Source organism: Salvia splendens, chromosome 12 (genome assembly GCF_004379255.2).
Source record: "Salvia splendens isolate huo1 chromosome 12, SspV2, whole genome shotgun sequence".
NCBI classification, from domain to species: domain Eukaryota; kingdom Viridiplantae; phylum Streptophyta; class Magnoliopsida; order Lamiales; family Lamiaceae; genus Salvia; species Salvia splendens.
In genome coordinates this window covers 26598193-26614084 of record NC_056043.1, presented here as the reverse complement: position 1 = coordinate 26614084, position 15892 = coordinate 26598193, and the positions used below count along the sequence as shown (strand labels likewise).

The following is a 15892-nucleotide window of genomic DNA, read 5'->3' as shown; positions in this document are numbered from 1 at the left end:
TGGATGCGAATGAATATTTTTATTTCATTGGAGGATAATATTAAGAAATTAAGTATTCCTATATGACTATTAGATGATTGAATTCAAATGTTTTTATATAATGCAAATTTTGTAGAAAGTCAATTTATGATATGGAGTATCTTACCAATTTATTGGCTAGCGCTTAGAATCAGAAAATATAGACAATTGCAAAATTAGAGCATTGATTTGAAATGTTCATATCTTTACAATACTAGTGAATTAATTTGACAAATGCATTAGTTTCAAAAGTTTACATCTTACCATCCGAAAATGGTGAATAAAATCATAGAGTTTATATAATCGTTATATGACTTAAAATTTAAATGTTACTATTTAATGGAGTATCATTTTAATTTATTTTATATTAGACATGAAGTATTTTTTATAACTTGCAAATTTTATAAATATTTGATAATAAAATAATTAGATGACAGTGACTAGTATAATTATAATTTACTTCTAATTTTTATAAAATTAAATTTAGTTTTTTTATTTAGAATTTTAAGAATTATTTAATAATAAAATAATTGAATATAAATATTATTTTGTTGGATATCAATAAGAAACTAAGTAGTGAAAATAGTTGAAATTTTGCTAATAAACGTGAATCTTAATTGATACTACTATGTATTAATTAGTTATAGATAGTTAATTTGATTAGATTTGACTTCCCTTCCCTAATAATCAATTATACATAACTACTAATTTTCCTTTTATCTAAAATAAGGGTATATTAGTACATATTTAAATTAAGGTTATGGCAAAGTGACATAGGGGCATTATGTCATAGAGACATTATGTCTCTAAATCACTACTCATATTGAAAATTGAAAATTGAAAAGTGAAAAGTGAACAGTGAGAGTAATTTATCACAAAGTTAAGATTCATATATGCATCAAAGATTGAGAAAACATGCTATCTGTGCATGAATTTTGCAACATGATAATGTCCAAATATACTGCATTTTTTACTCTATCTCAATCACATAAAGAGGAAATGAATCAGATATCACAGTAATGCACTAAACTGAGTAAAATATTGTTATAATTCGATATAAAATAACAGTGTAAACTGTCCACCGACAGAGATTTAACTACATACACACGCACCACAGCTCGGAAAAAAAATGCAATTTTGTCAATAAAAATTGCAACATAATAATTTCCGAATTGTTTTGCTGACACTTTCTAAATCACAGAATGGAGAGCTAAATCAATTGTCAAATTACTGAATTGTTAAAGAAATGCATTATCCTTGTTTCTAAAAAAATTGTTTATAATATTGATTTTCTGCCATTTATTTCTCTTAATATTTGGCAAAAGCGTAGGTCCACATGTTTTTATTTTATAGGTTCTCGTAAAACAATTTCGTTTCATTAATAATAATAAATATAAACCTGTAATAATAAATATAAAACTGTAGTAATAAGAAGTATTGGTCTTTAATTTGGGAGAAGAAGGCAATAGAGAATTATAGTGAACGACTGGCGTACATAAATATGCTTCTTCCACTCCCAAATCTTCGTTCCAATCTCATCAAATCTTTGTCTGTTCTTGAAGTTGTTCCTGTTCAAAGGATTCTCAACTTCAGTTGATGCAATTTTTAATCACAATCACAGGAAGAAAAACAGACCCAATTTGCAAAAAGAAAAGTACTGTTAAATGACTTTAAAAATCCTAGTTTTTTCTCTCATCCATAAGAAGTGAAAGAAAAGCTACTATGTCTAATTTTGAGCTTTAAAAATAGTCATCTACTTATTCATAGCATGCGTTTGAACCCGGCTAGCATCCTTATGTTAGCATTTTACTCTAGCTTAAGAAGATTTTTGAAGAAAGGATGCACCAACCTCGTTCACAAAGAAGGCATGGAAACCGTATGGAACCCTTTTCGGAAGTTCAACCACAGCAACAGGATCGGATGACATTGTCTTTGCATCAATTACATTCACTACTGATTTCCTGTGGATCATAAACAACCAAGGATTTAGTCAGGATTTCCCATGTGAATCGTTATTAAGATACTCGAATATAAAAATAAAACAAGACAAGGTGATGACAATAACAATACTAATCCTAAAGATTAATCTGAATAGTTCGGACACTTATATAATGATACAGAAACATGGTAACTTCTTCTGATTATGAAGTGGAAGAGAGCGTACCCGGTGTTTTCATCATGCACAAAGAAAATCAAGTAGCCATCATCTTCTTCTGATGCAGTCCCAGGCTCCCGAGGGACAAAGACAGCTTCTGATCCAAATCTTCCAGGTCCGAGGTCAAAGAGACCACTAACATTCCCTCCAACTTCAATCTTTTCCTTTCCAGTCTCCGGTTCAGCATGTAAATCAAACTTGACAATTCCAGTTACCTTAGCAATACTGTCCAGTACTGTCCCATACACATATCGTTGTTTCCTGCATCCATAAAAAACTTTTCATTCAGCTGACAGAATAGAATGAAAACCTTTTGACAAGCACCTAAACTAGGACTGATGTACATAATATCTGAAGAATATTCAATGGAAACACATTGGACCATTCATAAACAGTATTCATCATTCCTGATTTTTTATGCAACTAGCAAAATAGTAAGTGTGACACACATAAAACCTACGGATTTTATAACAATACACATATTAATAAAAAGGAGGAATCTTATCATTATTTAGATAAGAAAGGATTCTTATCATAATAGTATCAAATAAATAAAAACTAAATATACTAAACAAACCTTAAAAAAAATAAAATAGGAACCGATATTATTGGTACATCAAAATTAGTAAGAATACACGCCTTAAATATAACTAGTAAAAGAATTGATTTATTGTATTGTTTAAGTTTATAAACATTTTAACCTGCCAGTATAGCTTTCGTTAATCCTGGGAAAATCTACGGCTGACTCAGATAACTTTTTTTGAGTAGCCAGACCATTTTTAAGGTTGAACCTCATCTCGTACCTGAAAGAAATATAGTAATTCATCAAAAAAAAGAAATATGGTATCACCTATGATATAAAGTGAGATGAGAGTATACATGTATCAGTACGGATCTTACAGTTCATTTGTGAAATTCTCAAGCTTTTCTTTTACAGCGCCACTGACCATGTCAAGATCAGGATTTTGAAGTCGGCAAGTGATCAGAACAACTTCATCTCCTTCCTCCCAAGCATTTGCTGATAAAAAAATTTACACATATTAATATATTATTTGTCTAAAATTTGAAGTCTGAAAACTCCAACAAGAACATAAGTCTCCCTCTATTTAGTGAGGAAGTTTAGAAAATGAATCTTGCTCCAACAAGAAAAGTAAAAGCAGCTTCAAGTAAATCTGGGGCTCTATTTGAGATTCATGATTAGTCATCAAGAGATCAGCAGAATTTATAATTGATTATGACTAAGCTTACTTTCAACATTTGTGGAACTGTCTGCTAGAAATAACTGGGGTACAGCCAAACTTGCGAATCTAAGGCATATAAGGGTTGAGTTGCTCACCATTATGAAATATGAAGCAATTTGGAAGCTCAAACCACCTGATTAGCATCTCATTTGTTGCATATCGCGGAAGAACCCCAAAACGGGCTTTCTTAGTAGGATCAAAAGAATAAATGAACTTCTTGTCCTTTACCATCTCCTGCAAGCATGATAATTAAGAGTTCAAGCGGTTTGACCAACATGCTGCCTCAGTAGTTAGTACACAAAAGTTCAGGTCAGAAATATAATTATACTAATAAAGTTTATTCTCTTTTTTTGAGTTGGGGGAAGGGGGTGTTGAGGATTGAACCCTAGACCAGTCTCTTTACAGAGAAGAGGTTCACCACTTGGGTGTCCCCAGATGAATATTACTAGTTCATTTAAAATGATGGAATGTTTAGTGCTTCCATTTTGCAATAGGACAACTAATGCAGATTTTAGTTCTTATCAAGGAAAATTTGAAAAAGCATGTGTCTGATGTAGGGTTATATACATCTGATATTCACATAAACAGTTCAATTAAGTTTCTGTTTGTCGCGTGAAAAGTGAAATAACAGAGAGAAGCTCAGGGCCAATATGTAACATGCACAAGCACATTATGCCAGACTAGAAAATGGTACATGTAAATAAATGTAAGCTAAAGCAGTGAACTAACATTGTTGAGTAACCACTATACCTTTGGTTTGAAACACAGTGGCAGATCCATAAAAATCGCATAGTTTTCAGTAATGGCAAAATCATGCATCATAACTGACTCTGGTATAGTTATTGGCACTGGATCCTGCATCACACCGTCCTTCGATACAACTCTGTATGTGACACATGGTGGCTTTTGAGAATAGCCGAAGGTAAACATTTCTCCTGATCTGAAAATACTGAATCAGGAGAACGTTCATAGAACACAAAAGAAAGTTACCATACGTACTTTTTGAGGTGAGACTCACTGATCTGAAGCATGAACCTCAGCTTGGTCACATCCTTATTTGTAGTTCGATTAATTGGTTCAAAATAGGTACCACTAATTTTTAAGTTAATGTTTTCACAACCAACACAATATCCTAATAAAGGTTTTAAATACTCATCACTGGATTTTACTAGCATATGCTGTTTCCTTTTGGTGGAGGTACTTGTTTTGTCTATTAAATAAAAGAATTTTTTTTAATGGACATGCTTTGAAGATCAGAGAACATGTTCTACAACCATTAAGACTTTATATCCTTACAAATTGATTTCCTAACCAATCAAGTTCATATTAAGCTCAATTGTAACTTGAACTCAGGCTGAATATTGGTGGCTCAATCTCGACATACCCGGCTCAAGTTTGGGTCACTATGACTCAAAAATCCAAAGCTAAAAGAGTTAATATGAAAGCAATAAGGGCAAAATGGAGGTAACACGTTCTTGGGGAAACAGAAATTCATTTTGTATCTTTAATGGCTATACAAGTTAGTCCCCTTTGTTTCAACCATTGCTTTTATACGACATGGAAATAACTTTGGTATTCGTTTCTTCTAAATCAGATTTACTGTAGCAACATGGAAAAATAATAGGCAAATTATGGCAGTGGACAGGGATAATTGTGTTGTCAAATTACGGAGGGGGGCTTTGTGGGAGCAGAGAAACTTAAATAAACCAGGTGATTGATTACTTCTACTGCAGTATGCAACTGGATATCAATTAACCTTACCTGTAAACGGGTCAACTTTAGGGTGAGCAGTAAAAGAATGTGACAGTTTTTTGTCGTAATCCAGCAAGCCAATCGTTTCCAGATCCCCATCTTCCAAAACTTTGATGGCATCTGAATTGTGAATAGTAAAAAACTATTTTAAGGAGGCCCGCATGCTTAAGTAAAATTGACAGTAACGGAGGCTTAGAACAAATAAAATTGAGGCCTTCAGAAAGGTGCATACTTCTCGAACTAAGACAGGAGAAAGAAAGAAAAGCTTACAAGGTTTATCTCCCTCACTAAGCGCCAAAAGCTTCCCATGATGATATACCAGAGCTGTATTAGCTGAAAGAGAACCCCCACAATGGTCAACCACAACCATGCATACATGAAAGGCAGATCAGCATTTCTGATGCTAATGAAAATACTTATGTTACCAAGAAATATAGAAACAATCTCAATGCAAGAGATGTATAAAATAGTTGTGTATTTCACCAACATAAGCAGTTATAAACCTGTTATGTACTCTATATAAAGAAAAGAAAACATAGAGAGAGCCAGAGACAGTTAGATAAAAAGCAGTGCAACCCACCTGTACTATTTCCATAGGTAAAATCCAGTACTTTGAGTTTTGTTCTTAGCATTAGCAAGTTAACCATGAGAAGTCCGAAAAATCCTTTCAGGTCACCAATCTGCAGATCAAGTTTGAAATTGTTAGGCAGCACAAAATAAAGCATGTAGCATATTAGGGAGGAAAACACCCATGTTTCCTCATCTAAAATCAGAAGAACAGAAAGAATAGCAGAAGATGCTGGTTAAACATCCAAATTACTTTTTAGCTGTGTGTCATTTCTCTCGAGAAATTCCCCTTCATGATTGTCTCTTGCACATTAACACGGTTTAATGGATGTTACTTTAAGATTTTCTCAAGTAAAACAACTCAGTGCTGCCCCACCCTTGTCTATATTAAAAGAAGGCATCTTCCTCAGATGTCCAAGTATGGCTCAAGTTTTCCAAAGATGAATTGCTGTGATGTAAAACTTTGTGAAGGACTCAGATCCATTTTAACTTGTTTGAATGGACATAAGGCAGTTCAGCTCTATACTCCTTAGACACATAGAGGAGAAACTGTTGTGATTATCATGCAGGACATAGTTTACTACCAGTAGATCAAACATAAGCTCCTGTTTATAAGGATGTATCTCAATTCTGAAACACTAATAAAATCCATTATTTTATCAAAAAAATGGCTCCAGATAGTATTTAAATCTGGAATCCACATTCTCGTATGATTTTCCCATATAGCAATCATCCAATTATCTTCAGGCAGTGTACGAAAATGTAAATGTGTAAACAATCTCTTCTGCAAAGTGCGAACAAGTTATTAGAAGAGGCTGAGACTTTAACATTGTATAAATAACACATACTATATTCAACTTATTTGAGCATTTACATGAAATAATGATTTCCTTTTACTAACCCATACATGTGGAGGCGATACCATATTTATGATTATGTCCTGGGGGACAGTTCTAGTACTCTAGTTTTATTGAGTTGTCTACTAACTGCAATGACTCAGCTCCAAAGTCTAATTATAACAAGAGTTAGTCTAACTAGAAGAATTGGATAGAAATTGGTTAGCAGAATTGATACTTTATAGAAAGGCAAACAGGTTGGTTTGCAGAAGATATCGATCACACAGAGTTAAATCCATTAAATAGCTAACTAGTCTTATGGTCTTCACCTTAAGTTTTAAATTCCAATGCAGGGAAAAAAGAGGTGATAGAAATTGGTTCAAAGAAATGGACATTATATTACAACTGAACATACCTTCATGAATTTTGATCCACCAAAAAATTCTTCTTGTTTAAGTCGCGATGTCTTCACAAAGCGGGAGACATAGGCTGCTTTCCCATTTTTGATGCGCATACCATGAATCATTCTGCAAAAAGTATGATTCATATAAACCATAGTCAAAAAGAGTTTCAATCATGAGAGGTAGAATATGCTATAAAGGATTTTATTGGGGTTTGGGGGGAGGGATGAAGAATTAGATCTTTCACACAGCATATATGGATATCTCATGAATAAGATGCAAATGCATGAAACCATACGCAACCAATGCAAAACATCATAGGTATAAGTATTCATCATTGAATACAGATTTTACGTTTTGGGGAAAGAGATGGTAATACCACTCTTGTGGTATTGTTTTTACCCCATAAAAGATCGGATTAAAAATTGTTCTATTAAAGAGAACTTATGAAACTCATTCATACAAGAGATTTATTAAAAATCAATGCATGGACAGTGCTTAAGCTGATCATATCATATTGCTCCAAAGATACCTCACTTGGACTAAATGTATATTTATCTCTCGAAAACAACTATTAAGCTCCACTTTTGCAATTTTCATCTACAAAGAAGTAAAACAAACCAAATTTCCCTAAGCCAAACAATTATAAACATCTAGCCCAACACCATCTCTCTGCATCACTGAAAAAGAAAAGAAAATATATAAACGATAACTTTGCCAAGATTACTCAACCAAAATGAATTCCCATCTCATGTTCTATACTAATAAAAATGAATGCTTTATTTGGAAAGATGAAAGAAGCACGGGAGAGTAGTAGACAGTCATCCTATGATAAAAGTATAGAGAAAGAGCTAGGCATCCTAAATTCGATTGAAGATTTGAAAGACGCACCCATCTCCATCAAACCTGTAAAAAAGAAGTAGAGAAGGATAAAGATAGTGCCTAATACTCAACTAACTGGAATGGTACATACATCACAGTTCACTAGTTCAAATTCAAAATATGTTCCAGCTATAAATCATAAACATATGCCTTTGACAAAGAAAAGTTATTACCAATGATATCCAGCAACTGGAGCAAACCTCGGATTGAGGCCAACCCTCACAAACTCACCATTGAGGCATTCCTGCAATAGGCAAAATTATGATTATTAAACTATATTGTACAGGAACATAACTGAAAACGTACTACTTTATGTAAATAAATTGACACAAAACGTTATGATATCACACAGCAGAATCTTGGTGTCTGTGGTCTCTGAATGGGAACCACCTAAATAAAAAAAAAGTATGCATAGTTAAAGCCTAATACCGAACAGAACAAATGAACCAATTTTAATATCTTTGTCATCAAACCAAACCAAACCAAACCAAAGCGAATTATATTTCCAATCCCATGGTGATCTTTGACTAGTTACATAGTTGCTTAATTCAGTTTTTAACAGTTTGTCATTTAATAAGTTGGTTCATTTGGGTTGCCACAATGAAATCAAAACCAGATTCTGTTAAGTTTTCAGAAAACCGCTCGGTTCTTTGCTTGCCCCAGTATTTTGGTATCAGTGACAATGTCTACTACTATAGTTAGGTTAAATAGACTAATGAAATGGGGAGATCTTCATTTAGTTCGACGCCCTTTCTGCCTCTTAATCTCTCAGTTGTTTTCTAGATTCCACCATTGTTTTCTTCTCTTATATAGAACGTTGTGGGTTTTGATAGAGAGAGAGGTTGAAAAATAGCGAAAAATGTGTTTAAAACAGTCAAATCTTAAAAAAATGGAGAAAAATACAAAAGGAGAATATAGACTTTAGAGCATCTCCAATGATCGGCTAGCGGACCGGCTAGCCGATTCCCGGCGTTGGCCGGTCGCTAGCCGAACCATTGTAGGCGGCGAGCGGCAAAACGGCTAGCCGATCCGCTAGCCGCCATTGTAGGCTCGGAATCGGCTAGCCGATTTTTTTTTTAATTATGTAGTTTTTTTATAATTTACTTTTTTTTAATTTAAATAAAATTATTGCATTTTCCCGTATCTGTGTCGTAAATTTAATTCCGTATTTGTGTGATTGTAATTTTTAATTTTGTAATTTCGTAATTCGTGTGTGGAAGAGGGGTTTTTTTTTAATTATGTAATTTTTTTATAATTTACTTTTTTTATTTAAATAAAATTATTGCATTTTCCCGTATCTGTGTCGTAAATTTAATTCCGTATTTGCGTGATTGTAATTTTTAATTTTGTAATTCCGTAATTCGTGTGTGGAAGAGGGGTTTTTTTTAATTATGTAATTTTTAATTTTGTAATTTACTTTTTTTAATTTAAATAAAATTATTGCATTTTCTCGTATTTGTGTCGTAAATTTAATTCCGTATTTGCGTGATTGTAATTTTTAATTTTGTAATTCCGTAATTCGTGTGTGGAAGAGGGTTTTTTTTAATTATGTAATTTTTTTTAATGAACTTTTTTTAATTTAAATGAAATTATTGAATTTTCCCATATATGTGTCGTAAATTTAATTTCGGATTTTGTGTGATTGTTAATTATTTATTTTTAATAATTTTATTTATTATGGCTGAGCTATTGTTTGTCCAGTTGTTTGTCCTGATAATGTGGCAGAAGGAGTTTTAGTGTTGATGATGTGGCAGGAGGAGTTTGTGACTGAGCTATGGCTGGACTATTCTTATCACATATGCTCTTATGGTTGAGACGATGCTAGAAAGTCTATTCATATTTTAATGTTCTCAATTTCCAGAAAAAAACAATACAGTGACGGAACATTCCATCCCATTCCATAATAGCCACAAGATTCGCATAATTCAACTGCTCCAAAATCCGAAATAGTAACAAAACTATATTATTAATAAACAAAAATTGGAAGGAAAAAAAAAACAAAAAAAACAGGCACCTAGAAGCTAACGATAGTTAAAACTGGAGCAAAATCAGTCGCTAAAAAAGGCGCAAAAACTCACAGAATTTCGCAATTCCGAAACAGAAGAAGATAATAGCAGATAAACAATTGAAGGCACTGACCGGGAGATGGCCCTGGACTGGGAGGTCGGCGAGCGGCGGAGTCTCGTCGACGGGGCCAAAGTTGCCCGCGAGGTAGTGAAGAGGCTGCTTGGAGTCATGCATCATCTTGACGAAGGCCCATTCGAGCCAATCGATGGCCTTGGAGGCTAGGCCCTTGCTAGGCTTGGGCTTCACCACCACAACGCCGGCGCCAGTCCTCTCTAAGTCGTCGCTTTCCTGTGCGCCCATTTCAGCCTATGAATCGAGGTTTGTAAGCAGCGTGACGAGGGTGTGGGGATTAGATATAGAGGAAGAAGAGTGCGTGGGAGAGAGTAAATGTGGTGAGTGTGAATTGATGCATCGCAATTGGGGAGGTGATGCTGCCATTGCCACGTGTCCGCTTCCGCTTCTATAAATGATTCTCATTTTTCTTTTTTCTATTTTCTGGTCACCTAACGTTTTGTTTTCATCTCTTCAATTTTTAAGAGCATCCACCATGGCGGCGAGCGGATCGTCTAGCCAATTACCGGCGTTGGCCGGTCCGCTCGCCGAACTATTGCAGCAGGCGAGCGCCAAATCGGCGAGAAAAACGGCGAGCGCATGCCGATTCCCGGGTGCTAGATGATGCGCTTGCCGATCGGTTTGCCGCCATTGCAGGCTCCCGATCGGCAAGCGATCTGCCAGCCGATTTTTTATTTTTTTTATTTAATTTTTGAAACACTATTTATACGTGATTTGCACGTCATTTTTATTCGCACCACTTGTTTTAACGAGTATTCTCTCTATCTTAATTTCTGTACAAGAGCAACAACGCGAAATGGAGCACAACAACGAGTCTACTCCAGTGACGAGCGGGTCTCAAACTCCCACGGTACCCGTGGGAAGTGGATGGGGTCCGATGGCCGGGTACTAAAACATGTACCCTTGGCAGCAGATGATGTCCGGGATGGCATCCGGGGGTAGTATGCCGGGATGGCAGGGGATGCAGGGCGGACCGGCGATGCCGGGCGGGCAGGGGGTACCCGGGATGCAATCCGGGATGCAGATGATGCCGGGGTGGGCACCCGGGATGCAGATGATGCCGGGGTGGCAGTCGGGGATGTAGGGGACGCCGGGGGGACAACGTCTATCGCCCCAGTTTTGATTTTTTTACTGCTTGTTCGCATACATCGACCCCATCGGAGACGCAGTTCACTGGGTGTGATACTTTCTCCTTAGAGGAGTTGGGGATAGATCTCGGGGATGCGGACACTCCCGTTCAAATGGGAGAGTAGGGCGGGGTCGGGGTGCGCCAAAGAAGAAGAAGGGCAAGGGCAAGAGGGTGGTCGGCGAGTCGTCGCAGCCGGCTGCTGACGAGAGCCCGGCACGGAGGAAGTGGACGGATGCGGATAACGTCGCGCTGTCCAAGGCGTGGGTGAGTGTTTGCGATGATCCCCTCACCTCGAACAATGAGAGGATCGTCAACTTGTGGGCTAAAATAGCAGCAGCCTACAATACATTTTGCCCGGAGGGGAGACCACGCAGCGGGGAAGAGTGTTGGAAGGGGTGGGACCGAATCAGGGCTGCGGTCTCCCGATTTTCGGGCTTGTACACCAACGCCCTCCGCATACAGACCAGTGGCCAAACTGACGGGGACTGCAGGAGGATAGCGGAGAAAGCCTTCCCCGTGCTCGGGCTTTATAAGGAGTTCACCTACTGGAACTGCTATGAGGTGCTGATGGACTCCGAGAAGTTTCGGGCAGGTGTCGATGCTGGCTGGCTGAAGAAGCAGCGACTAAACTATACAGGTGATTACAGCGGCGGCAGCAGCGGCGGTTCCCTCGACCTCCCCGAGGATGTTCAGGAGTTCCCGTCCCCTCCCGCGTTTACTCGCCGCACTCGCCCGGTTGGTCAAAGGCGGGCGCAACGGGCTCGCCAGGGGTCCTAGGAGGTCCAGTCGGCATCCCCCGTGTTGGCAGGTCGACAGCCGAGCTCGCCTTCTTCGCGCGTTAACAAACGCGGGCTCAGATGTACAAGATCTTAGCTGACTGGAAGGCGGCAACTGACCCCGAGGAGAAAAGTTTTCTTCACTCAATGCTCGTGAGTATGGGGGCCGATTTGAATGCCGCCGCGGCACAGTTGGGGGGCTCAGACGCGGGCTCAGATGCCGCAGATTTGGGGGTCCCGGATAGCGGTGGGGACGGCGACGACGACGAGGAGTGAGGCGGAGGCGGGGGGGCTCGTGTGTGGAGGAGGAGTTTTTTTTAAAAATTAATGTGATTTTTTGTAATTAATGTACTTTTTTTAATTAATGTACTTTTTTAATTTTTAATATTATTATTGAATTTTCTCGTATCTATGTCGTAAATTTAATTTCGTATTTTGTGTGATTGTTAATTATTTGTTTTTTATAATTTTTGTTATTGTGGCTAGGCTATGGCTGGCCTATTGCTTGTCTAGTTACTTGTCCTGATGATGTGGCAGGAGGAGTTTTTAGTGTTGATGATGTGGCAGGTGGAGTTTGTGGCTAGGCTATGGCTGGCCTATCTCTATTGGAGATGCTCTAACAACGAACCATTTTTTGTCTATTTGTGATTATTTTATATTCTCTGGTTAATAGATGCAATTTCTTTGACACGTATATTTTAAGAATAGTGTGTTAAATGGATAGAGAATAAAGTAGGAGAGATAATTAATTTTTGCCAAAAATGAAAACGACTCAATTATCTTGAAACATCTCGAAATAGAAAAATGGTTCTATTAACATGGAACAGAGAGAGTAATACAAATTTCGTACTCCCTCCGTCCCATAAAAATAGGTGCGTTTTCCATTTTCGTCCGTCTCACAAAAATATGTGCATTCCATTTTTGGATAGTTATATCAATTTAATAACGTAGGTCCCACTATCCACTAACACTATTTTAACTATCATTCTTCCCCTCTCTTATTTTACCATACCACTTTCCTCCTCTCTTTTACTTTACAATACCATTCTCCTCATCTCTCTTACTTTACTAATTTTGTCTTAATTCCCGTTATATACCCATTGCCCATATTTTTATGGGACGGGGAGTATTAATCAATCAATAGTAATATCACTACTACTACTACAGATAACCCCAAACACTAAACACATTTCTTAGTTAGCATGATATTTTAGGAGTTGTTTGTTAACGAGTTTAATTTATTAAATTGAGAGAGAAAGAGAACCGAATAGTCCTAGTATTTAATTGTAAAAAGAAAAAGTGGTTCGGGGTATTAATTATAGAGATAAAATTTCCAAAAATAGAAATGTGTCATCTTATTTGAGACAAACTAAGTGTGTCATCTTAAGTGGGACGGATGGAGTAATATTTAACACTCCATCTGTCTCATGATAGGAGTCACTCTTATTGGGGGCATGAGTTTTAAGAAATGTAAAGAATAATAGCTTGAAAAAGCTAGTTGAATATGAGACCCACTTTTTTTATTATTTTTATAATAAAATGTAAGTGGAGTTAGTTAGTGGAATATGAGACTTACTTACCATTTTTAAAAATGAAGTGTGACTCTTATTGTGAGACGGACCAAAATGACCAAGTGTAACTCTTATTGTGAGACGGACCAAAATGACCAAATGTGATTCTTATTGTGGGGCGAAGGGAATATCAAAATATTCAATTTATTGTATATAACCATTCACATTAGTGGACAGCCAATCATTAGCTCATCTTCAATTTCTTTTGTTGCGTCAGCATTTTATCAACTAACTCATCCTAAGCCCATCTCAATTTTCAGGTCACTATATTCATAAGTCATTTTAATTATTGGTGCAGTGATGCTTATCAAATAAATCAAACATATTTTATTGAAATATAAAACATTATATAATTAATTTTAAAAAAATGAATATGTGGTGATCGGTGTGCAATAGGCACCAATCGATGCTTCTCATGCAATAGATTGGGCGGTCGATCGGCGCCCTATTGCGAATACCTTAATGTCTTTGTAATTTTTACTAGATACTACTCCATCCATCCCACAATAATATGCACTCTTCCTTTTTAATTTGTTCCACAAGAATATCCACTTTTCAATTTTGGAAACTCTATCTAGGGGTGGCACGGTACGGTATACCGCACCGAAAATGTCATACCGCATACCGTACCGCAAATTGCGGTATGAGAAAATGTCATACCTATACCTTACCGAATTTTTCGGTATACCGCATTGCGGTATACCGAAAATTCGGTATGTCAATATTTGAAAACCTTTACCTTACCGACATTGCGGTATACCGTACCGTGTTGCGGTATACCGCAAATCATACTTGTTTGATTTATAAATAATAAATATATTAAATATTATAATTTTATAAATAATAAATATATTAAATATATATAATTATTAACGGTATATACCGTAATTGCGGTATAATGCGGTATGATGCGGTATACCGCGGTATATGCAAAATTCATACCTTTGTCGTACATTAATCTAACGGTAAGGTATCATACCGTACCGAAAAATGCGGTATACCGAAAATGCGGTATTTTCGGTATTTTTTCGGTACGGTAAGTGCAGTATTTCGGTATATTTTGCCAGCCCTAACTCTATCTTTCTAATGAGGTGAGACTCATTCCCCACTAACAATAATTTAATTACTTTTTCTCTCTACATCTCTCTTACTTTACCAATGAGAAGTTGGGATAGTCAATCTCAACAATACAATCATCAATCTAGCTATGTTAAATATTTACCCTAACAATCTCACTACAACTCACTTACAAGCCAATGAGGATCAAGTGCTTCCAAGCTTACCCATTCTTGTGGCCACGCAAGAGCATGGCCACAACGGTGATGATGACAAGTCCTGCTGCACTGACCGCCATTGCCATAGCCGGAGTGGTCTTGTGAAACCGATAGGCCATCCAATTCTCCGCCAAGTCAAAGAGGACATTGCACACCTCCTCTTTAGATGCGATAAACTCCTGGCCACCCGATCAGCCTCCAGTTTCGGTGCAATCTGCAACGGTTGAGGTTGGTAGCAAACTTTTCATCAACATGTTTCATCTTCTCATATGCGCACTTTATCCCCTGTTGAATCTGGAGTTCCATCGAGCGGCAGAACTGAATGCCCAAGGCTCCCTTAAGCTTCTTTTCACCATGTTTTAGAGCATTTGGCACCGCTTGATCAAGGGTTATCTTCCCGGCAGTCTTGGACTCCTCATTAATCATTTGCAAAATAGAAACCAATTAGGTGAAAATTGATGGTAGAGTGAATGAGGGACAAGTTGTAATCTAGTGAACAAAACAACTGGAACAATAGAAAACATAATGACGAATCTACCGTCAACGTAGTGGATGAGATTTCCGGTACACTTGATCATCCTCTAAATGGACCGTGGCCTGCTCTTTAATGTTGACAAAATATTTAGTGTTGATAAAACATCGGAATATGTTACCGAATATAACAATATTATAGAAAATAGTATATAGTATCGGAAGTTTCATTATACTAAATTACGTTACACCGAACTTGCGGTATAGGTAATATCATAACTGTTACCATATCAATATTCCGGTATATTGTACCGAACTTCGGTATACCTTAAAAATCATGAACTTTCCCCAAAATTTGATGTTTCTCACGAACTTAAAAGTTGTGGGAAATACCATGAACTTTGAGAGATGTGCGGATTTCCGATGAAATAAATTTTCCGGCCAAGTTTAAGTGACGTGGCTCGCCGAATATCCTACACATAACCTCCGTAAATAGGACAAAATGCATCATTTTTAAAATAGCAAGACGTTATCGTTCGAATCCTAACTACAATTATAATCATATTCCCCAAAATCAATGAACTTGGATGGAAAATTCATTTCATAGGAAATCCGCACGTCTATCAAAGTTAATGGTTTTTCCCACAACTTTTAAAGTTCGTGGGAAATACCAAATATTG

General features: G+C 36.9%; 1 protein-coding gene across 2 annotated transcripts; it reads right to left on the bottom strand.

Annotated features, from left to right (window-relative positions):
- Nucleotides 1-1363: 1363 nt before the first annotated feature.
- Nucleotides 1364-10720, bottom strand: LOC121757946 (carotenoid 9,10(9',10')-cleavage dioxygenase-like). 2 transcript variants are annotated; one of them, XM_042153390.1, is made up of 14 exons: nucleotides 9992-10720; nucleotides 8026-8096; nucleotides 7862-7876; nucleotides 6985-7096; nucleotides 5747-5846; nucleotides 5437-5499; nucleotides 5176-5286; nucleotides 4165-4349; nucleotides 3510-3648; nucleotides 3074-3191; nucleotides 2875-2976; nucleotides 2183-2434; nucleotides 1868-1979; nucleotides 1364-1586 (listed from the first exon to the last, which is right to left on the bottom strand). In XM_042153390.1, exons 1-14 carry the CDS (start codon nucleotides 10217-10219, stop codon nucleotides 1557-1559), a joined length of 1638 nt encoding a protein of 545 aa, XP_042009324.1. In that variant the 5' UTR covers nucleotides 10220-10720; the 3' UTR covers nucleotides 1364-1556. The 2 variants fall into 2 exon arrangements, with proteins under 2 accessions (XP_042009324.1, XP_042009325.1); XM_042153391.1 differs by lacking the exon at nucleotides 7862-7876 and having other exon boundaries at nucleotides 9992-10037.
- Nucleotides 10721-15892: the final 5172 nt, after the last annotated feature.